The following is a 24253-nucleotide window of genomic DNA, read 5'->3' as shown; positions in this document are numbered from 1 at the left end:
CTTGAACAATTGTAGCCAAGTTAAGGTTGGTCTTCCTTGGCGGAATGTTGTAAAAAAAATTCCCGACAAACATCATGCTTAAAGTGGTGAAGAAGTTGATGCATCCGGCCGGCAGGCTGTTGAACCAGTCCTGTGCCACTCCCTTGAGGGTGGCCGGGAAGCACCTGCAACAGGTGGTATCATCCACACATTGTAAGTACATAAGATTACGATACGAGGTGACGTGCTCTTCTGGGTTGCCTGTACCGTCCTAGGCACCCACAAGCACGCTTTTCACCTTCGCAGGCTGAGGAGAAAATGAGGATCTCTTGAGAAAACAGAGGCACCTTGTCTCCAAGAGTTATCAAGCGCATCTACCAATCTATGGGCTATGATTGAGCAGATGGCCCGGCCAGGTAAGCAGCCTGGTCAAACGGTTGGCCGTAGTGCCCTGTCCGAAGAAGGAGGGTTAGGCGGCAAAAAAGTATTGAAATTCTGAGGAGCTTGATATTGAAATGGTTGAACTGGAATGACTGGGACTGGAGTTTTAGTCCAATGAGCTTTACTTCTGCTGGTCCTTGCCGTGCTGATATGCTTGGAGGAGATATGGTTTGAGAAATCATCCAGCATAGTCGGTGTAGAGGCCGTGTCCGTGCTATTCGTTCACGCTGCTTGTGTCGAATGAACTCTCTAGCATCCCTCCAACGCCGAGACGACTCATTAATCTCTTTACGAGGTCGTCTAGCCTTGCCCCCCAGCCGCCTGTGGGTTCTCGAGGAGTTGGGACGCATCCGCCCTTGGCACCCTCAGTGAACGCTTGTGCCGGGGGTACGGGGTATTTCCAGCATCTTTGGCATTAGTCGGAGCTTGTTCAAAGCGAGCTTGAGAGAACCAGCGGTGACTGGAGGATCTTCAGCCTCATGGAATAAAGGGGTCAGAGGATCACTAGAATGAATTGTTGTGACTATATCTTTAATATGGTCGTCCTGGCCAGGGCTAGGGCAGGCTCCTGGTGTCTGACCATCTATTGCCATAACAGACGAGTATCCCTACAGACGGTGCCAAATGTTTCAGGGCTTTTATGGAATCCCTGCCGGCAATGAGACTTGGACACCTGTAAAAACACGAATCTCCGGTGGTCGAAGATCCGCCTCCGACGATCAAGTTAGTGATTGGAAAACGAATTAAATGTAGAGAGAGAAAGTAGAGAGAAACTGGAGTTTTTAGTACTCTTTTTGAGGTTATGTCACAATCCACCCCTCCCATCATCAATGATTGGGGTATTTATAGGGGTGAGGATTTGTGCCCCTTAGGGTAAGTGACCTAGAAATTTGGGCTCTTATTGGCTGCACAATCTGAAAAGGGCACGTGTCTTTTGAGGGCGCCGTTTTTGCGGCATTCTTAGAATTTTGGGCCTCCTGATATGAGGAGGCCTTATGTCATTCTCTCATTTCAGGTGCTCCATTCATCTTGGTACGTGTCATCTTCCTACAGTGACACGTGTCGCATGTTGATTGGGCCACGTGTCACCACAGGATTGGACCACGTACTTGGGGTATATTTTTTACCCTAAACATCAGTCTCGTCTGACACAATACATTCTCAATTGATTATGACATCATCAGTTTTTTTTTATCTTTCTGACAAATAAACTAAATTAATTATTAGGAAGATTATCTTTTGAAAAAATAAATAAAAGTATGAGTATCAATTACTAAAAACGCAATAATGACCTTTTTCTTCTTAAAAGTACTTAAGATTTGTTGCAAAATCAATTAATCAATTAATAAAAATATTTTTTAATTTTAAAATCATGAGCCGCACTAGTACTTATCTACAAGTACTAATCTAGTAATAGATGAATCTTTTTACCTTAATTTTTTTATTCACCAATTTGCCATTTGTTTGGGAAATATTACCAATCTCATTGATTAGGATTTTCTCACATTTCTCAATGCAAGTTTAGTGGAAATTAAACCAACGCAAACCAAATTAATTAAGTTAAAGAAGTTCTTTATTCTTTATTCTTTATTTATTTATTTATTTTTTTTTTTTTTTTTTTTTTTTTTAAAAAAAAAAAAAAAAAAAAAAAAAAAAAAAAAAAAAAAAAAAACTCTATTACATTCCACTACTACATTTATTCCTTAATATCAATGCCCCGTAATTAACATGTCGCAACATTACAAATGTATTTGTCGATATTCCGTTATACATTTATCCTCACACTAACATTAACATGTCTATTGATCTTATTACATAATAATAAAACTATATCCACAAAGAAAAGGATAGTTCTTTCTGATAAAGTAATGCTCATAATCTCATATCAACTTCTAGCAAAATGAAACCAAATTTGATTTTATTGAAAGTGATTGCATACACCACAACTAACCAGTGAGCATGAATCCATCAAGATATCTTGCGAGCTACTTGATGTCATATCCCAAAAATGATTATGTTATGTGCTGTATTGTAGATTACCACATTCCTATAATGAGGGTGGAACCCATATATATCCATGAGTTTGAGTATAACCAGCCTTTTCAAGTAGGGCGTCCGCCTCAGCCGGGCCTCGAGTTCCAGCCTTATACGGAAGAGACTTTAAACTTCCACGGTCAATTCTATGTAGAAGCGGTGTAAAGATCTCCCATGCAGCCTGAAAGAGATAAAGCTTTCAGCTGTTTACTTAAATTACTCAGGGAACCTTTATGCAATTACTTTTAGTCACGAAAGAAGGAAAGATGATGAAAGAGTAAACTCTTCTTACCTTCAACTCATCTCTGCGGACGAAATGCTGTTGATCGCCTCTAATTCTGTGGTAGAAAGTAAGAGAATCATCAGGTAATGTACAGAAACATATTAACATCTCATTAAAATTGCTCCTTGCAATTGAAAGGGAAAGGTCTCAGTCTCTCAGACTTGCCCTTCAAGATTTTCCATAGTTCTTCATAGTTGATATATAGCAAATTTTTCAATATTACTCACCATAACCCGAGAAAGCTGTTTTGAATAATCCATGACAATAGAAGAACTAAACCCATATAATCCCAAAATCAAGGGTTTGGGGAGCAATTTTTAACTCAAGGTTTAAGCAAGATTATACTGAAAGGCCTTATGTTAGTTTGTGTGGTTGTTACCATTCAAGTTGTTATGCATTATACATCTGAGTGATCCAACCAACAATTTACCATGTATACACTTAACCCAAAGTTGCTAGTTTGTGTGATGTTTGTTTAAATCAAGTTGACATAAACTATATCTCCGATTATCTGAGTGATCTGACCAACAAATTATACGTATATACCCAACCCATAATTTACCAACCTGACCTTTGGACAAGTCTATTTTTGGGAGAGTTTAGCTTCACTGGCCCTCAATAATAAAGCACCAAAATTTTCACGCACCTCTTGCACAAAGGCCAAGAATTATCAGCATCAATAGAATTATGTACATTATTTTAAGTTTAAGGGCTCTTACGTGTCAAGAATCAAACGCTCATATGCCTCGGGAATAACAACTCCCTGATATCGCTGCTTATACGATAAATCCAGTTCACTTTGTACAGTCGACATTTCCAGCCCTGGCTGTTTCACCTGTTGAGGGTAAACCGGTACACTTAATTAGACAAGAAATAATCAAACCTTTCAAATCATGACAGGAGCACCTAACTTAATAAAGTTCCTTATTAATATTGACAAAGATTTCCCCCTCCCCTGGACATTTATAAACATGAGATTAGACCAAAGCTAATTTATCCATTCACATACCGTAAGTTTCATATAAATTGCTTCGGAAGGTTGTAGTCTCATCACAAATTCATTTCTTCCTTGCTTTTTACCTAGAAATATTATAAACAGCCAAAAAATGTTTTAAGTGATATCAAATTCAACTGAAATAAACACACAGAAAGTAATATATCTAGTACAAGTAACAAAAGAGCAAGGTTTTTAGATGGTAAAACAGCTCTTTAACTAAAAGTATAAATGAAGGACATCAAATCAGAAAGTCTTGCGAATGATAATGCTGGAGAAGGGGGAATGTAATGAACTAATGAATATGAGAAATTTAAATTGAAACAAATAAAAATTAAGGAAAATTTCATAAGGTACCCTTGTAGTTTAAAAGAATGCACAAGATACCCACACTGCCACAGCCACACAGATGAAATTTATTATTCATGTTCTAACTCCATTCTTCGTTATTTCAATGAGGCAATGAAGGTCCTGCTCCGCCTAGGCGCGCCACTTTAAAGTGAGTCGCACAATATAGAAGACGCACCTCTTTGAAGTAAGGCGCACAATATAAAACAATCATAGAAATTTGCCTATGTGCTCCTCAGGTGCATCTCATGCGCCTTAAGTGTGCCTCATGCGCCTAGCAAAAAAGACGCTCTACCCTAATCGCCTATGCCTCAGCGCCTAAGCGCGCCTTTTTATACACTGATTTGGTCAACTAGACTTTGGTTAAAACTACATAATTACGAATAATTAGGTTGACAAAATAAATATGAAGGGTACATCAGCTTTTAGAACTAAATTGTTCATGACCACCAATCAATGTTTCCTAACTTTATGGATGAAAATTTGGGTGGATTTTTTTTTTTTAAGGGTAACTAATGCATTCTTTTAAACCACAAGGGTATCTCATATTCTCATGATAATTCCCAAATAAACTCCATTATAAGATTTAACAGTTATAGTAAAAAAGAAACAAAATCCAGCATATAGTATCAATTTGTTTCAAACAAAGGCACCAATTACTTATTTCCAATAAACAATTGCACTATACAGATTAAATAAAATAATAATTTTAAAGATATGTCAAATACTTCCTCTATTCCAAATGTTTAACTCACTTTCTATTTTGGGTTGTTTTACAAACTTCAGTTCACTTTAGCTTTTTTTCATGTCATTTTTGATAAACCCGTTTAATTTGCCTTACCCTTTTCTACCACACAATTATTTCAACCTTTCCACTCTCTCTTACACTATTAAAAATATTCTTACACCTACTCACCTTTTAATTTATCTCTATCCATTTTGTTCTTACACCCAATCACATTAACTTTTCTAGAAACAAGAGCATACATTAAGTGAGTCCAACTTCTGAGAATAACGGAAGATATAAAACAAAAGGCTGAAACTTTATCATAGTTGGATGCTTTTGAGGGGAAAAAAAACTAAAGACACAACAGTAATTAAGAAAGAAAAATTAAAAGCAACATAACAATTTCAGTAAATATTGATGTTTTCCATATTAAACCAAAAATCTCATAGAGTATTTTGGCCCTAATTAGAAATTAAGTTCCCAAGAATATTAGAAATTTAATGACCAATAATTGGCAATCATTTAGATTTAAGCATCAGGGTCTTCGAATATTAATAGATTACCTAGAAAATTACTGTAGAATGTAGTCATCCCTAACGCAATGTATAAAAAAAGCTCAAGGCGTGCTGAAGTGATAAGGATTATGCAGTGCCTAGGTGCGCCTCAGGCACCTCTTTGCTTCAGGTGCGCCTCGGGCGCCTAACCTGTGCCTAACTAAAATCACCACTCCCAGGCCAAAATAAGCGCTTACCCCCTATCACCTTGCGCCTGAGCGCACTTTTTCAAACACTTCCCTAATATGAGCTTTCACATGTACGGTAATTGCTTCCAATGTGGAATGGGAAACTCCACCCTCCCTCTTTGACGCTCATATATTTTGTGAAAAAAAGAAAGGAAGAAATTGAAAAGATTGTCAACAAAGTGAAATAATCTATGTCAGTCGTTAATTGATAAATTGCATGTATAACCTTCTTGGAAAACTGTTATCAAAACCTTGAAAATAATGGTTAATTATTTGCTTTTTATTTAGAATAAGCACTTGAAGCATGAGCTTGGATTTTCCCTTCAGATGATTTTATCACTTGGATGTCCTTCATGAAGGAAAATTTTTCACTTTGGCATACAGAACATTGTCATGTTTATTAGTCAACCATTCACTCATGCAGACACACAAATATGAAAAACAATTCAAACAGCCTGGTATATGTGAATGTAAGTGATATTTTGGCAACGAAAATAGATTTGGGCTAACTGAATCTAAATGTTTCAATGAAAAATCTATATCCTCCTCAAGCAAGAAAAGAACCCAAACCAGAGTGGGAGGATCAAGCAGATAGAGAAGACAAAAGAGTTTGCTGTTCAAGGTTGGAAGTAGCGATTGATGAGTCCAAGTTTATCACGACATAAAAGGCATTAGAGCAGTGATGAGGAAAAACCCAAATTCGTAGTCTTTCAATATAGATGGCGTATCTACGCAAATGCAGAAAACTAAAAATATTCTTGAGAAATGCCAGGAAGTACAGCAGAACTAGCATGATCTTTTGAAGCAGGTACTATAAAAGGAAAAGTAAAATGAAACTTTTTAGGGGTTCAACTGAAAGCTCTAAACAGCAAACAGCAAGAAGTCAGGCACTCCTTGAGGCAAACTAGTATTCTAATATTCCTAGAACCTAGAGCTAAAATTCACAAGGCATTGGCAGTTTCTAGAAAGACAATGCCTGTCTTGGTATGCTAAAGTGCTGAACCAGAGAATGGAAGACTTAGGATTACAGATTATGTGGGATGTTGACTACATTAACATAGAAATGTACTAGGATTCAGATAAATATATTGATGGCAGGACTAGAATAGACTTGCAAAAAGAAAAGTTTCCTTCTACAGTAGGTTAATGGCTGAAACTACTTATAGTTCTTAGCTCTTTGATTGAGTCAAAGGCCCTTCTTCAGTGGGGTTTGGCAAATGTAGAAGTGGGTGATGGCTGACTTACCTTCTAGTTAAGGCCTGAGGGTATGATTATGACTAGTGTAATAAGTAAAGCCGATGGTGTCATTCATTTGTCTAGAGTGGATAATTCGGTCGTTACTCTACTTTCAAGTTCAAGGGCTTCTGGTACAAACAAAACATCTGTGTCTTGAATATTACAAGAAAAAAATGGACAAATCAAGCTCACTGCATATACTTCTCAGCTTCAATTTTATTTTGCATGAAGCATTGAATAATTTATAGCAACCATTATATAGGTTCAATGACTCATAATCTCTATTTTGGTCACCCTCATTGCCCTCATGCCACTCAAATTTTCTTGCATCCACTGTTTCTTTTATAAATAACCGCATCATCCACAGGTGGTGTTTGATATAATTGTTGGCCTTTTTCCAAACAAATACGGTTCAGTTTAACATCAATAACAATGCTACCCTACGTAAGAATCTTCTGATAGATGCTAGGCCCCTTATCATTAATGCAACATACGATTAGACATTCACATGAACAGGAAAATAATATAAGGGAGTAATTTGCAAAATGATGACATACATTTAAATATATCACCAGGAACATCCTTGAACTGAACACGGATTTCTGCTTTTCTTGAATTCAATGCTTTCCCTGCTTTTAGTATAAATGGAACACCTACAATACACAAGTGGTGTTCAGAAGAATGATTTATGAAACACACAAGTGTTGTTCAGAAGAATGATTTATGAATGAGCCTTGGAGACAATCACATGGACTCCCTCATCAAGATGATTTTCAAGGTTCACTTGAGTAGAAATCTCAAGCAATCAACGGCAAATAAACAACAATTATAAATAATAACAACAATCAATAAAAGATTATGGACAGGAGTTTAACAAGTCACACCTTCCCATCTTTCATTGTGTATCCGCAAAATCACAGTCGCAAATGTTGGTGTATTTGAGGTTTGTGGAACCATTGGGTCATCCTTGTAGCCTTCATACTGCCCAAGAACAACTTCTTCATCCTTAATTGGATTAACTGCTTGGAGAACCTTTAAAAACAAAAAAGTAAAAAATAAAATCATACAGGAAGGCTGAATGTAGATTATTATAACCAAAGTACTGATGATAAAAACACTAACATGCAGGCATCATATCATATTATTCCTCAATGTATTTGTTTAAGGTCAATCATTATAGGGACTTATAAATTCTTGATTTGGTATTCAAAACACTAGTAACAATCTTTTGGTATATTGTGACATGTAATGTATGTGAAACTGGTAAACATTATGCATTAAAATAACAGTTGATTATGATCAAAAATAAAGAAGGCTGGAGGAAGTAGACAAGGACATGAACTGCAAAGTTTGTAATTGATAGAGAGTATAAATATACACCTTCACTTTTTCGTCACGGATGTACTCTGGTGTGAGTGAGACCGGCTTTTCCATGGCAACTAGACAAAGAACCTGAAAGGTAATAACATTATTTTGTCTATGTATATAAGCCAAGAGCATATTGCTTTGGTGTCCACATGGTTCCCAATATGCCTCTTGTAACTTATTAAAATGACAAAACAGCTCAATTGCATATTATAAACCTTAATTACAGTTATTCAAAATTAAAAAAGGACATGTATTAAAAAAAAAAATAAAAAAAAAAATAAAAAAAAAAAAAATTAAAAAGGAAAACTATGATTCAAATCTTAATCACAGTCTTCCAAAATTAGAATCATGAAACATAAAGGACAATTGAATCAAAACAGATCAATTATTCAATCAAAATACAAAAGGGGAAGATTCAATCATATACAACAAAAATAATGCCATACACTATGAGATTTTTGATTCTCAAATTTTTGAAGGATAGTAAGATCAAGAATTCTGAAAATTTTATAACAAGAAGGTAATTGAGTATTTCATTTTATTTTAATTGTTTCTATCCAAGTCATTTCTAATCCATAACTTTCAATCTCTATTCGTTGATTTTTAATTGTTTTCAATTTTCAAACATTTTAGATTGTTGGTGAAAACACAAAGATATCAAAGTGTTTCAAATAAATTGCTAAAAGGTAGTTGAGAATTTTATAATATTTTTTAATTATTGAATTTAAGTTTACAAGGAGTATGAAAGCCATAAGGTATGTAGAATACTCTACATTATTTAAAGTTTTGCTTTGTATTCCCTAATTTAAATTATAGAGACTTATGTATGAAATCTTCACTTGATATATAATTTTGGTCATGATATTATCTATTCTCTCTCTCTTTTTTTTATTAAAAATAAACTACTTAAGTACGATTGTATAATTCTTTTATAACATTAATTTTACTCTTTCTGTAGCTTTATTGTGTGATGATAATAGACACATCGACAATAGAACATGGATTTTTAAAATGAAAAAAAAAAAAAAAAAAAAAAGAAATTAATGTATCTCTTCATTGGGGAAGCTTTAAACAGCTTAATGGATCCGAGTAAACAAACATGAGGCCAGCATATCAACTATAACTAGTTTTTGGGCCCGACGATGCCCCGGATAATTACATGGAATTGATCATTAATATACGCTGTAATTTATGATTCAATTTTCTTGTAATCAAATTTGTTGTTCATCATTTCATTTGCTAGATATTAATATTTTGTATTCAAAAGATTGCATAAAAAATCACATAGCTTGGTGGTAAGGCACTTAGTTCTAGAATTAGATGTTGTGGGTTCAAATCTTGTTGAGAACTTTTTAGAACGGCCCATTTGGGTTGATTACGCGGGTATTAAGAAAGTTAAATAAAAAGAAGTAAAAGTATATTGAAAAGATAAATTTACATGGGTTTCTAAAAAAATAGAGAGAGAAAGTAATAAAATTACATGGAAAATCAAATTTTTATATGGGAAAGCTAATTTTGCACAAATATTGTTGCAAATTGGTGGGTGTTTTTAATGCAAATGGGTCTTTCTTTTTGGGACTAAAATTAGGCCAAATGGGTCGTTCTTTCGGGGACGGAGGGAGTAGTATAGAATAGTATAGATTTCCACAATTGTATGCATCATAAGACTAATAAATGTCAAACAAATTCTGGTGAAGCATAATTAATTCTATCAGCTACCTAACAAGTACACCAGGAATTTGATAACCACAATCAAGGAGGCAAAGGAAGACTACTGTAATTCACCAATAGCATACATATTTATTAATCTTACCTGCAAGAGGTGGTTTTGAATAATGTCACGAATTATTCTGCAAATGGAACAACATCTCAAAATTAATGACTGATTCATAATATACAAACACTTTAATCACTTTGCAAAAAGAATCATTTTTTATCATAATTTCAAATCATTTAGGAGAAAAAGTATTAATAATAAGTAGCAGAGATACAATAGGTTTCCCTGTAGAAATATCCTCTAAACTACACCATAAAATTAAATAAAACATACCCATACTGATCAAAGTATCCACCACGACCCTCTGTTCCGAAATCCTCTCTGAAGACAATCTGTGGTGAAGGTGCACAGATTAGAAAACAAGCAAGTCCATAAACAAACATAGACTACGATGCTGACACTTGGGTATGGGTGTGAAAGTCGAGTATGGATGCAATAGTCTGCCCTGTACAATTTATTACATGAAATTTCTAAAGACACATTTAACAAGTGTGCAAAAGTCAGATCTTGACACAGAAACTTTTCAACAAAAAGTATACTTCATCTGATTTTTATAGATGCATCAATTTAGTCTTCGCGGACTCCTAGGTAATTTTTGGAGTAGAGAAATAAATAGGGCTCATGTGATAGAGAGAATTTATTAGATAAAAAGGAAAGTGACGCAACTAACTTGAAACTTCCATTTTAGGAAAGTGATGCAACTAAAAAAACGAAGGAAGTATAAAATATATTGTGAATTTCTAATTATGAGATTTAAGAAATAATAAAACTGATCTGTACAAAAGAAGAGTATACCACTAAATTAAATGTGAAGAAGAGATGGAACACCAAAGTCACTTACAGCCTTTGATTTTACCTCCCTATGCTTTAAAATAATTAATTACCCCCTTTTTTACACATGTAAATAAGTAATTCTCTCAACAACAACCCCCCTTCCCCCCCCCCCCCCCCTCACACACACACACACAAGGGGAAAAAAACACACACACAATGAGGATGGCCCTTGGAGTGCTCCCTTCCCTCACAATAATTTTGTTAGTTGCTATAACTTTTTAATTGGGTCGCTATTTATTATTACGTACTACGCAGAGAAGGGTGGCTGGGACCAATGGTTTTCCTCCTCCAACTCAGCAAAAAGTTCTATTTTTAATCACCAGCAATTGACTAGCCATCAATGAAACTGAGACTACAATTGGTATTGCCTTACTGTAGCAATAGAAATCCCTAGACTTACATGAAGTCTTCGTATAATTGGTGATACATACCGTTATCAAATACAAATCCCAAATCTGAAAATTGGATCTTGCTGGTGACATGATCTTTTAGATTCTAAGGTATATCTGAATTATGCTAAAAAGTTATGACCAAGTCAATTTTCCCTCCCCTGAGTCAGACTCACATTTTCTGTCTCTACCCATAGCATGTCATCTATCAATCAAGTGTGGTAAGCGTTTTGCCAAGTCATTTCTTCAGGCATTGCAGAAAAGTCATCCCCACCTTAGACAACATGAATTTGATAATGAAGTGCATCATAAACACATATAATATGAATTGGATATGGTGCTACTTGCTACTAATTGTTACCCTTTTTTCTTTTTTCTTTTTTCTTTTTTCTTTTTTCTTTTTTTTTTTTTTTTCTCTTTTGCTACGCATGATGTTCAATGATATTATAGTATTTAAGGAAGCAGGCCTCTGTCTATTAAATGTCTGATAAGCTCAAGCTATATTGACATATACACATATCTAACTAATTGGATTAATGCCCATCATCCCACTTCATATTTCCCTTTTCTTTTCTCTCAAGAATTAAAAGTTAACAATTTCTATGCCAAAGATAAAATTCTGAAGATCATTTGCTGTATGGTTGCTGTATACTAAATGACTCAAAGAAGACTATCCCCTAAGTTATTAATACAAATAATTTTTCATATTAGACATAAAAGAAATCTATATTACATTATTACCTGTACATTATCAATATTATCGCGGTTCCAAAGGGGTAAAAAAAAGCGATTGGCAAATCGCATTACCAGCTGCAAATTTACAAGATATCAGTATTCAAAGGAACAGAAATGGACAGCAATTTTAGAGTACTTCCTCAAGCAAAACTACCATGTTCTGCACCAACTCTTTCCCCAAGTAATGATCAATACGATAAATTTGTGACTCATTAAACAACTCTCCAATCTGTGAGCTAAGTTGTTCTGCTGATTCCAGGTCTTTCCCAAAAGGCTTTTCAACAACAATTCGTGTCCATCCACCATTGTCAGCTGTAAAATAAATAAGTTTGTATCATTCAGTCAGGATTCTGAAACTACCATTTAACCATATCCTGTGAAACTCAAAGGCTATTTAAAATCATAGGTTTTAAGAAAACCAGAAGCACATGCCCAAAATGGCCTATCAGAATATAATTAGACATCTTGAAAAAGCAAAAGCATTTCACAGGAAAGCATGACCATAACTTTTGGTAAGTTACTAGTTTCGACATACACAGTTTAGTAATTTGACAATAACATTACCGAGAATCTATGAATCTTCTCCTCAAGAAAAGAAAACATGCATAAAAAAAGTTGGTATGACAATACAAAATTTCTTATAGATATAGTATTCGAAATGGAAATGAAAATGGATATGGATATGGACATGGACATGGACATGGAAATGGAAATGTGCTCTCCCCTTATGGAAATATTATTAAACCTTCCAACAACACTCATACACTACCAGCAGCCGCAGCCACAACCACAATGTACAAAATTTATATGAACATACATTTATTCATGCAGTTGAGCTTTATCATTCTGCAGACGGATGGATATACTGAAGGAGGTAGAGCAAGATAAAATAATCTTCTAGACATTCCTTCTTGACGATTCATCTCGTTCTCATACTTATATATTTCTTTATCCAACAATTGAAAGCCCTCGTCAGAATCGTAAGATCCACTGACATATTTGACCTGGAACAGTAAGCATGAAAAAATTTATAATTCTTTTCCATCCGCTTGGAAACTAAATACAAAATGAAAATACAAAAGGATTATTACCAAATCCAAAAAGTTGGAAACATCTTTAGACACCTCTGGTGTTGCATCCTTGGAAGGGGACAAATACCTGCATTCATGAGAAAAACACCGTTTACTCCAACTAGTAGAACTATTCACAATGGTAGCAAAAATTTTAGCTGGAATAAGTCCATGCACAAGTAATATATATTTTTACTATGACAGTATAATATGATATGAATCAAATAGATATGTTCCCTTTGTTCCCAAATAAAATTGCATTTAACCTACGACTCTTGTTCTTAAATAAAAGTCTCGTTTCACCATTATCTATTCATGTATTTACTTCTAATCAACCAAACCCCACTATTATATTATTTTATACAACTTTCCAAAAAATGTGCAAAAGGAAAATGATACTTTTAGTTGGGGACAGAGGGAGTAATAACATGTAACTCAAATCTTTCTATGAAAAGAATCAGAAATATCATCATAAACCTACTGTTAAGAATAAAAATTATTTAGCAGCACAAGATTGGGAAATCCTTGTCTGAGTTTGCCATTAGCCACAATTACACAAAGGAAACATAAATCAAAATATCTCACCCACGAATACGATCCTTCAATTCATCATCTGTCATCTTTGACCTTGCATAACCAAATATATGGACCTCACTTGGAGGAAGAAATCCCTAAGAATAGTCAACCATTCAAGTTAATCCATCTCAAATGCCTAGCAACGGAGAAACCATATGATAGAAACAAGTTGACGTATAATTTTACAAGTCGTTAAATAATATACGAAGTAGTTTTTACTCCCTTAATAAGAAATTATAAGTCATGTATAGATGTTCACAAAAACATTGTCATATTTTCTAATACAATACTAGTAGTCATAGTTGTTTAAGATAATATTTCCTAAAATGCAGCCACTTGAATATATGTGCAATCATATATTCGTTTTATCCCGTCGCATCACAAGCTTAAAGTCCTAATCCTCTAGAAATAAACATCTTAATTCAATCTTCACAACAGAACACCTGAGCTGACCAGATTCTACTATTACTTCAAATAAACAGTTGACTTAATCAAGCAGCAATGGTAGATTAAATTGGGAAGGGAACATTGATAAGCTCCATTTCTGTTTGGTCCGATAACAGGAAAGCTCAAATTATCTCATATGATCTGCCTATAATCACGTAACTTATACGACGAATTAGTCAACATATATACACAATCAAACCTGGCGGTAGAGGTTGAATAGAGCAGGAAAAGTCTTCTTCTTGGCAAGATCCCCAGAAGCACCAAGGACGATAATCGATAGCGACCCACTTGCCAGTGAACTGACAGAGTCCTCTTTGTCCGTAAACGAATCATTTTTAATCGTGGATCGTTTCTCCATAACCCAACCACCAGAGGCCATTTTTTAGCTGAACAAATTATTATGTTAATAACTCACTGATTACATTCAAACTATTACATTATAAAAAAAATATCTAGATTACCATAATCAAATAAAGTTTAGCATCTTTGAATCAAAGAATGATCAATAATTAAAATACTCCCTATAATTGTCACAAAAAACATGCATGTTTCATGATGATCAAGATTTATAACATTTAGGCAGGCTCGGCTCAAGCTCGACAAGCCTCATAATTCAGGCTAGGTTCAGGCTTGGCTCGGCTCGTTGGCTCGATTAGGCTCGAGAAATACAACACATTAGCTACCAAATTTAACTAAATTATAAAATTTGATTCAAAAAATTTATACAACATGAATCATCGCAAAAATCTAGCAGCAAAATAGCTGTTAATAAAAATTAATAAGATCAATATATGGTTTGATTTCATCACTTGATGACATCTCTGAATAGCAATACTAACAATCAAATCAACAATAATATGAAATGAAACCCTAAATTATGAAATTGATGCTAGATTATATTATTAAACAAAAAATGAAAATGCATTTTACCTAAGAAGATGCTTCAATGGGGGATCTCAGAGTACGTTTCAATGGAGGAGAGAGAAGTGCAGCGTAAAGTGAAAATAGTAACGATGATATAATTGGTTTTATTTATATTAAGAAAATAGAAAGTTGGTATGAAAGGTTGATGAATTTAGAGTAGGTGGTTGACAGGTGATGCATCGTTTGTATTATAATAATGGCTATATTATTTGTTTTGAGTCTAATTATGCGGTTTGATTGATACGGGTGATTGTTCGTTGGTTCTTCCTATTGGTGTCGCTTTTGACTCTATTTGTGTGTGCGTTTAGATATTTTATTTGTCATCTTCTCTGATTTGGGGCGATTATAAATTAATTAAATAATTTTTCGATTTATTTAAGAGTGTGTTTAATTTACTAGATGCTTATTCATGTGAACTTATTCTATAAACTTATTTGAACATTATGGTCCTGTTTGGTAAAAGTAGCGATAGCGGGTAGTTTTTAGCGTTTGAGTAGCATGTAGCTGTTAAGGTAGAGAGTAGCAGTCAATTAGTGGTGGGTAGAGGTTAATTGTCAAAGTAACGGTCGATAATATGATTGTTTGGCAAAAGTAGCGGTTGTAATACCAAAAAATATCAAAATTCATTTAAATATTGCTTTAAATTAATAAAAATTTGTCAAACTCTACCCGGTACTTCTAAATGCTACAATTATTAGCGTTTGAGAAAAGTTACCTCTATCGCTAACCGCTACTGAAATCGCTACTTTGCCAAACACTCTCAATTTTTTTCTAGTAGTGTTTTGACTAGTCAAAGCGCTAATTGCTACCTCAAACGCTACCACCAAACAAGGCCTTATTGGGTTATGTTTATAAGAAATTATTTTTATTAAATTGAAATTATTTAAACTAAATTAAAATAAGGTGAATTGTCTCATTTTTATTTTTAGGTAATGTTTAAAAGATTACTAGATGAAGCCCGTGCGATGCACGGTTTGTTTGAATTTTTTAAAACAAATTTTTTTGTATTTATGTGCTAAAATTTCTTATATATTTAGATAAAATTGCTAATCTCAAAACATATTTTGTATTTAATTTATTTAAACTTTAAAATCTCATTCGTCAATTTTGCTTACGTGACATTTGAATTATTTAATTGTAAAATAAATTAATGATCTCTTATTTAAATGGATACAACTAAATTTATAATCCTACATGGCGCAATAAGAAAATTAAATCCTACGTGGCTCTTTAAAAACTCAGGAAAAAACTGCCCTTTATATATATATATATATATAGGGGAGGGATCCGGTAAGAACCCTCCTATATATAAGAAACCAATCTTATATAAGAACCAATCTCAACCGTAGAATTAGATAGAGATGAGTGGTTAGGATTAAAACAAAAAAAAAAAATCAATTTTATCTTTCCTACAATAAAAAAAGCAATTTCTCTTTCTTCATTATACGTTTATGGCTTTCTCTGAATTCTCTCTCATCAAAACCCCAAAAATCTCCATACAAGTTGCAATTTGAAGGATTTCAAATTAGGTTTGTTTTTTTATTCGATTTTGTTCAAGTTTTCATGAAATTCGCATGATGTTCAAGTAGATTTTGCGATTTTTCAATTTAATTTTTGAGATTTTGCGATTTTATGATTTGATATTAGTGATTTGATTTTTGTGATTTAATTTTTGCGAATTTTCTGATTTGTTTTCATTAATTTTGTATGAGTTCAAGTCGAATTTTTAATTTTTTTGATTTGATTTTCATTTTTCGGCGATTTTAGGGTTCATACGATTTAAAGGCTGGAATTTTCAGCGGATTTAGGGCTTGTAGGGTTCGAATTTCAGCGATTCCAGTTTTCGAATTTCAGCGATATTAGGTATTTTTAGCACTACTCTTGATTATTTATTGTTTGATTTTTTTTTTGGCATCATTTTAGTAGTTTTTTTGCGATTTTTTTTTTTCAATTTATGATGATTTATTGTATATCCGTGCAAAAGGTGATTTGTCTATTATGTTTTGCAACTAATTATGTAATTTTAGAATTTCTAGATGAATTAATTCACTTATGTGAATTGTAAATTAGCTTAGCATGTTCTAAACTCTTTTTCATCATGTTTTAAACTCTTTTTCAGCATGTTCTAAATTAGTGATACTCTTGTTGTGTTCTTCATTAGTGATACTCTTGTTGTGTTCTAAATTATAGCTTTCATGACATCTCATTTATTTAGAAAAAAAAAATTAGAATATACGGAGACAAGTTTTAAATACAGAACATAGGCAAAAAAAAAATTTAGAACATAGAAAAAAAATTTAGAACACGGGCTTAATAACTTTAGAACATAGGAATAAAAATTTAGAACATAGGGAAAAAATTAGAACATGGCGTAAAAACTTTAGAACACGGGAATAAAAATTTAGAACATATGCAAAACAAATTTAGAACATAAGCTTAAAAACTTTAGGTTATAGGAATATAAATTCAAAACATACGCAAAACAAATTTAGAACATAGGCAAAACAAATTTAGAACATAGGCTTAAAAACTTTACGTAATAGGAATACAAATTTAGAACATAGGAAAAAATTTAGAACGCAGGCTTAAAAAATTTAGAATATAGACTTAAAAACTTTAGAACATAGGATTAAAAAATTAGAAAATAGGAAAAAAGTTAGAACATAGGAAAAAGGGAAAAAAGTTAGAACATAGGCTTACAAATTTAGAACATATAGGAATAAAAATTTAGAAAAGGAATAAAAATTTAGAACATAAGGAAAATATTTAAAACATAGGAAAGAAATTTAGAACATAGGCAAAAAAAATTAGAACATAGGAAAAAAATGTAGAACATAGGCTTAAAAAATTTAGAATATAGACTTAAAAACCTTAGAACATAGGAATAAAAAATTAGAACATAGGAAAAAAAAGTTAGAACATAGGAAAAAAAAAGTTAAGAACATATCAGAATAAAAATATAGAACATAGGGAAAATAGTTAAAACATAAGAAAGAATTTCAGAACATAGGAAAAAAAATTTAGAACATAGGGTGAAAAAATTTAGATCATATAGGAAAAAAATTTAGAACATAGGATGAAAAAATTTAGAAAAGAGAAATTTTAAGATCATAGATAGAAAAAATTTAGAACATAGGGTGAAAATTTTCAGAAATATACGAAAAATTCAGAGGATAGGATGAAAAATTTAGAACATAGGGTGAAAAAATTTAGAACATAGGAAAAAAAAGTTTAGAACATATCGGAATAAAAATATAGAACATAGGGAAAATAGTTAAAACATAAGAAAGAAATTCAGAACATAGGAAAAAAATTAGAACATAGAGAATTTAGAAAATATAGGAAAAAAGTTTAGAACATAGGGTGAAAAAATTTAGAACATAGGAAAAAATTTTAGAACATAGGGTGAAAAAATTTAGAAAAGAGAAATTTTAAGATCATAGATAGAAAAAATTTAGAACATAGGGTGAAAATTTTCAGAAATATACGAAAAATTCAGAGCATGGACAGAAAAATTTAAAGTAATGGATGAAAAAGTTTAGATGATTGGAAAATAATTTAGAACATATAAAAAGGCGTAGGCAGAAAAAATTAAAGTATTAGCAAAAAAACTTTTGAAAAATTAAAGTATTAGCAAAAAACTTTTGAACATTTACGGTAAATGAAAAAAAAAAAAACATATGCTAAAACCTATTAGCTCAATTGGTAGAGCACTATGCAAATGCATAGAGGATGTAGGTTCGATTCCTACATAGGTTATCTATATAAAAATAAAAAAAAAAATAAAAAAATAAAAAAAAAAAAAAACTTTCGAAAGTAAACCATAATAACTTAATAGTAAAACATGAAAATAAATCAAATTATTTTTTCAACTTATGTTCTAAATTATTTTTCTTATGTTCTAAATTTTGTTTGCTTATGTTCTAAATTTTTGTGTTTTAAATTTTGTTTTTCTATGTTCTAAATTTTTTCTGCTTATGTTCTAAATTTTTTTCAGCTTATGTTCTAAAATTTTTCCATGTTCTAAATTTTTTTTTCTATGTTCTAAATATAAACTCTTCAAAATTACAGAAATGACATTACTAAAGGATCATTTTAGATGGTTAGATCAAAACTAACGAACGGCTGAGATTGGTTCTTATATAAGATTGGGTTCTTATATATATATATAGAGGAAGGCTCATGTAAGAACCCTCCTCTATATAAGAACCCAATCTTATATAAGAACCAATCTCAGCCGTTCGTTAGTTTTGATCTTACCATCTAAATTGATCCATTAGTAATGGCAATTCTGTAATTTTGAAGAGTTTATATTTAGAACATAGAAAAAAAAAATTTAGAACATGGAAAAATTTTAGAACATAAGCTGAAAAAAATTTAGAACATAAGCAGAAAAAATTTAGAACATAGAAAAACAAAATTTAAAACACAAAAATTTAGAACATAAGCAAACAAAATTTAGAACATAAGAAAAATAATTTAGAACATAAGTTGAAAAAATAATTTGATTTATTTTCATGTTTTACTATTAAGTTATTATGGTTTACTTTTGAAAGCTTTTTTTTTTTTTTTTATATAGATAACCTATGTAGGAATCGAACCTACATCCTCTATGCATTTGCATAGTGCTCTACCAATTGATCCATTAGTAATGAAAAAGGTGCCTGAAAAAGTAGGTCAAGCAATTACCCAAGAAACTGATTTTTTGAAAAAACTTTGTGCATGTGTTTGGCATTTAGAGATTGAGCCGGCAGAATTTGAAGAAAAGTGGAACAAAGTTATTTCAGAATTCAATTTGAACAATCATGGATGGTTGGCAAACATGTACGACATACGTGATATGTGGATTCCAGCGTATTTCAGAGATTTATTTTTAGGTGGCATCATGAGGACCACATCTAGATCAGCAAGTGAAAATAATTTTTTCACTATGTTCACAAATCTCCATCTCACTTTGATTGAAATCTACATGAGGTAATATGTAAATGTCTAAATATGTTCTAAAGTTAATCTTTTATGTTCAAAAGTTTTTCTTCAATGCTCTAAAGTTTTCTATTTATGTTTTATAGTTTTATTTTTATTTTATAACTCTCTTTTATGTTCTAAATTTTTTCTTACATGTTGAAAATTTTTAGTTTAATGTTTTAATAGTATTTAGATCATAATAATTATTTCATGTGTATTATTTTAATATGTTCTAATGTAGTTCACTTTATGTTCTAAAGTTATCTTCTATGTTCTAAAGTTAATTTATATTTTCTATAGGTTTGAATGTGCATTGGATGCTCAAAGGCACACTCAAAATAAAATGGATAATGATTCGAAGAATAAGCGTCCAGAGTGTAAGACGCCAATTCCTTTAGAAAAAGATGCTTCCGAGTTATTTACAACAACAATTTTCTATGATTTTCAATATGAGCTTGAAATTGGATGTTTTAATTGTGGTGTTGAGGAGATGAAGAAGGACAATGAGATTTACATTTTTAAAGTAAGGGAAGGATCTAGGAGGAGGACTTTTGATGTTGTTTTTGATCCAACTACCTTAGATACCAAGTGTTTTTGTAAAAAATTTGAACTTGATGGTGTGCCTTGTAGGCATATGATTTGGGTGTGGAAGGCAAGGATGTTAGAGAAAATTCCCAAGACCTATGTTCTAAATAGATGGTGTACAATGGCTTATAAGAAGCCCATTTTTGATTTAGAGGGTAATGTGTTGGAGGAATGTCTTAATGCAGTAGATAAGAAGATGCTATTAAATGATTTGTGGACTGAAATTCATGCTTGTGTGAGTTTAGTGCAAAACAATGAAGATGAACTAAGTGATCTTGTCAAAAAACTTCGAGCCATGAGAATAGATTTGGAACATAAGAAAACAACAAATGGAAGCAACAATCTTTCTAGCAAAGTTAAAGACATTGAAATGCTTATTGGAGCTAGTTTACCTTCTGAAGTTTTGATCAAACCCCTAAAATTTCAAAAAACAAAGGTACGGGGGTTCATGTTCCAAATTATTTTTCTGTTCCAAATGATATCAATGTTCCAAATGATACCCATGTTCCAAATAGTGACAAGAGAATGAAGAGCGACAGAGAAAAAGCTGTTGAACAAAGTCAAAAGAAGAAAAGATTATGTAGAGCATGTGGAGAGCTTGGTCATCATGATAGTCGTAATTGTCCAGGGAAAGTCAAGTGATATGTAAGTAAACATTTTTTTAATTTTCCTATGTTCCAATTAGTGATAAATTAAAATTATTATATGTTCTAAAATTCATCAGATATGTTCTAACATTTTTCATATATTTTAATGTGTTTATGTTCTAATTTTTTTTAAATTTTTTTTACAGGTTGATAGATATGCTATAAGTACAACCACCTCAGACATTTTATTTATAGAAATAATCACATTTACTTGTACATGAAAAAAATTTTGTATAATTTTTTTATATATTTATTTTGTATTCTTTTCAATTTATTAACATAATATCATATTATTTTTTTGTCCAATTATTCTTTAAAAATTGTATGCAACCCATAGATTGATCCACAAACCACCAATTTGAACCCACCGATTTCAACCCACCAACCTACCATTGACGAACACCGCGATGTGAACATATCACCTACGAGGCTACAACCTAAAATCATGACGAATTAACATTCCACACCGAAATAACGGAATTCACCATGAGAATGGGGTTGGATGAGTAAAAAAGAACAATTTTTTGCGAGTTGAATTAATTTTTTTTTTTTTGGCGAATTGTACTACCTCTGGCCCACTTTAGTAGCAACTTTGGGAGGATTTGCGAAGGCCGAGGCAAAATTTTCTAAGCATGTTTAATGAAAGATAAGGGTATAAAATTAAGTATTAATCAAGGAATAAAAAAAACAAATTCAACCCCATTAATCAACCACCACCAATCCAGCCATGACTACCAACCCACCACCAACCCAGTTACGACCACCAAACCACCGACCCCAGAAACCCAACGACCCCAACCCACCGATTCCACCAGCCACGACCATCAGAAACCCACCGACCCTCGAACCCAATGACCCTAGAAACCCAATTACCCTCGAAACCACCGACACCGAAACCACCAACCCAACACACCGGAACCACCAAAACCAAAACACCAACCCCGAAACCCACCGATTTGAAACCCATCAGTTTTGTAATTAGGGTGTTTAAAAAAAAGTAAGGTTAAATTGGTAATTTTATCACTAAAAATTTACTAAAAAAGGAAAGAAATGGGAAAGTTGCAAGTAATGTGGACCAGCCCAAAAATGAAATAGTTGCAACTAAAGTGGACCGGAGGTAGTATAATGTATTTATATATATATATATATCAAAAAAAAGTTGGTGAGAGCGACAACTAATTGAAGCTTAGAGCCACAATATCTTTGTGTCCTTTTTGGAGGAGTTTGTGTCTTTAGTGTGACCTCATTCCTTTCCTCTTCCTTCTTCATTGTACAAAAGAAAAACTTCAACTTATTCCAAATTAGAAATACTTTAGAACATTATAAAAATAATGTTTCAAATTAGGTTAATGTTTCAAATGATATTAATATTCCTAATGATACCCATGTTCAAAATAGTCATCTCCATATTTGTACAAAAAATGTACTATATATTGTTTTAAATATATGTCTAAAGATATAAACTTAAGATTTACACAATCATATATCAATTTTTGTTCAACTTTGACCACTTTCTAGCCATCTTCATCACTCTTTTCCGTTCTTCATTTACTTATGATGTTATAATCTTCCCACAATACTCCACTCGTAACCTTTTCATTTGCTCAAACTGCAAACAAAAAAAATACAAAGGCATTAAACTTAAAATACACATGTAATTCAGAATATAATAAAAAATACTTTAGAACATTTCCATGTAATTTAGAACATAATCAGATTAACTTTAGAACATAGACATCTAACTTATAACATAATCAGAATTATTTTAGAACATAATCAAGTAATTTAGAACATAATCAGATAAACTTTAGAACATAGACATTAAACTTAGAACATAATCATAATTACTTTAGAACATAATCAGATTTACTTTCACTAGGCGAAAAATAGGGTTGGCCACCGGTTCAAAACCCCCCTTTGCCACCGGTTTTGAACCGGTGGTCAGTTGGGGGGTGGCAAATCCCAGAAGAAAGGCCACCGGTTCAAAACCAGTGGCAAAACTGCTAATTGCCGTTTTTTAAGAAAAGGCCGTTTTTTTTTTTTAAATAGAAAAACCACCGGTTTGAACCGGCGGGATTAATATTTTTCCCACCGGTTCGAACCGAACCGGTGGCAATACTAATCCCTCAAAATCCCGCCCATTTTTTCCCCTATTTTTGCCATCGGTTTTTGAAAACCGGTGGCCATTGAGCGATGCCTTTTTGCTTTTTTCTACTAGTGTTTAGAACATAATCTATCTAACTTAGAACATAATCAGAATTACTTTAGAACATTATCAAGTAATCTTTAGAACATAGACATTAAACTTAGAACATAATCACAATTACTTTAGAACATAATCAGATTTACTTTAGAACATAATCTATCTAACTTAGAACATAATCAGAATTACTTTATAACATTATCAGATTAACTTTAGAACATAGACATCTAACTTAGAACATAATCAGAATTACTTTAGAACATAATCAAGTAATTTAGAACATAGATATTAAACTTAGAACATAATCAGAATTACTTTAGAACATAATCAGATTAACTTTGGAACATAGACATTTAGCTTAGAACACTTTAGAACATAATCAGATTAACTTTGGAACATAGACATTTAGCTTAGAACATAATCAGAATTACTTTAGAACATAATCAGAATATGGAGATGTAATTAGAACCTAATCATCTGTCTTAACACTTACATTATCCTTCTCTAGCCCCGAATTCCATTGTTTTTGACATTGTCCTTCATAGGTTTCCATGTGCTTCAACAAAAATACTCCACAATCATGATTGTTTGCATTGCTCTTCCATTTCATCTCAATATTTCTTGTTTCGAAAGTGGAGAAAACCGCACTCTTGTTATTAATTTCTTCATAAAATTCACCAAATGCCTTCAACTACAAAATTAATGATATGTACTTTAGAACATAATCAGAATTTACTTTAGAATATATACAAGTAATTTAGAACATAGATATGTACATTAAAACATAATCAGAATAACTTAAATTAGGTTAATGTTCCAAAACGCGTTAATGTTCTAAAAATTTTATATAGCATAATAAGAAAATAATAATTAACCAAGTCAAAACTCTAGACCTTACCATCTTTGTAAAATCATCTCCATATTTATCCTCGATAGAAACATTCGGTGG

General features: G+C 32.4%; 2 protein-coding genes across 2 annotated transcripts; one reads left to right on the top strand and one right to left on the bottom strand.

The window, feature by feature from the left end:
- Positions 1-2098: 2098 nt before the first annotated feature.
- On the bottom strand, positions 2099-15072 carry LOC145607749 (glucose-6-phosphate 1-dehydrogenase 6, cytoplasmic-like). Its single transcript, XM_081663339.1, has 16 exons — positions 14911-15072; positions 14180-14366; positions 13543-13628; positions 12979-13045; positions 12705-12891; positions 12042-12199; positions 11894-11962; positions 10203-10261; positions 9966-10002; positions 8165-8236; positions 7669-7816; positions 7342-7437; positions 3747-3817; positions 3457-3572; positions 2747-2792; positions 2099-2635 (listed from the first exon to the last, which is right to left on the bottom strand). The coding sequence occupies exons 2-16, from the start codon at positions 14357-14359 to the stop codon at positions 2468-2470; spliced, it is 1560 nt and encodes a 519-aa protein (XP_081519465.1). The 5' UTR covers positions 14360-14366; positions 14911-15072; the 3' UTR covers positions 2099-2467.
- Positions 15073-19555: 4483 nt separating this feature from the next.
- On the top strand, positions 19556-21558 carry LOC145607125 (protein FAR1-RELATED SEQUENCE 5-like). Its single transcript, XM_081662882.1, has 3 exons — positions 19556-19878; positions 20170-20890; positions 21439-21558. The coding sequence occupies exons 1-3, from the start codon at positions 19556-19558 to the stop codon at positions 21556-21558; spliced, it is 1164 nt and encodes a 387-aa protein (XP_081519008.1).
- The last annotated feature ends 2695 nt before the right edge of the window (positions 21559-24253 follow it).

This window comes from Chenopodium album, chromosome 23 (assembly GCF_948465745.1).
Source record: "Chenopodium album chromosome 23, dcCheAlbu1.1, whole genome shotgun sequence".
Classification (NCBI taxonomy): Eukaryota; Viridiplantae; Streptophyta; class Magnoliopsida; order Caryophyllales; family Amaranthaceae; genus Chenopodium; species Chenopodium album.
This window is presented reverse-complemented; position numbering and strand designations above follow the sequence as displayed.

Excerpts from the sequence above, each read along its gene's own strand:
- LOC145607125 (XM_081662882.1), top strand. The coding sequence starts at position 19,556 with ATGAAAAAGGTGCCTGAAAAAGTAGGTCAAGCAATTACCCAAGAAACT. Across the intron at positions 19,879-20,169 it reads TTGATTGAAATCTACATGAG|GTTTGAATGTGCATTGGATG; the intron begins GTAATATGTAAA and ends TATTTTCTATAG. Across the intron at positions 20,891-21,438 it reads TAAAATTTCAAAAAACAAAG|ATTGATCCACAAACCACCAA; the intron begins GTACGGGGGTTC and ends TGCAACCCATAG.
- LOC145607749 (XM_081663339.1), bottom strand. The coding sequence starts at position 14,359 with ATGGCCTCTGGTGGTTGGGTTATGGAGAAACGATCCACGATTAAAAAT. Across the intron at positions 10,262-11,893 it reads ATAATATTGATAATGTACAG|ATTGTCTTCAGAGAGGATTT; the intron begins GTAATAATGTAA and ends CCTTCACCACAG. Across the intron at positions 2,636-2,746 it reads TCCGCAGAGATGAGTTGAAG|GCTGCATGGGAGATCTTTAC; the intron begins GTAAGAAGAGTT and ends TATCTCTTTCAG.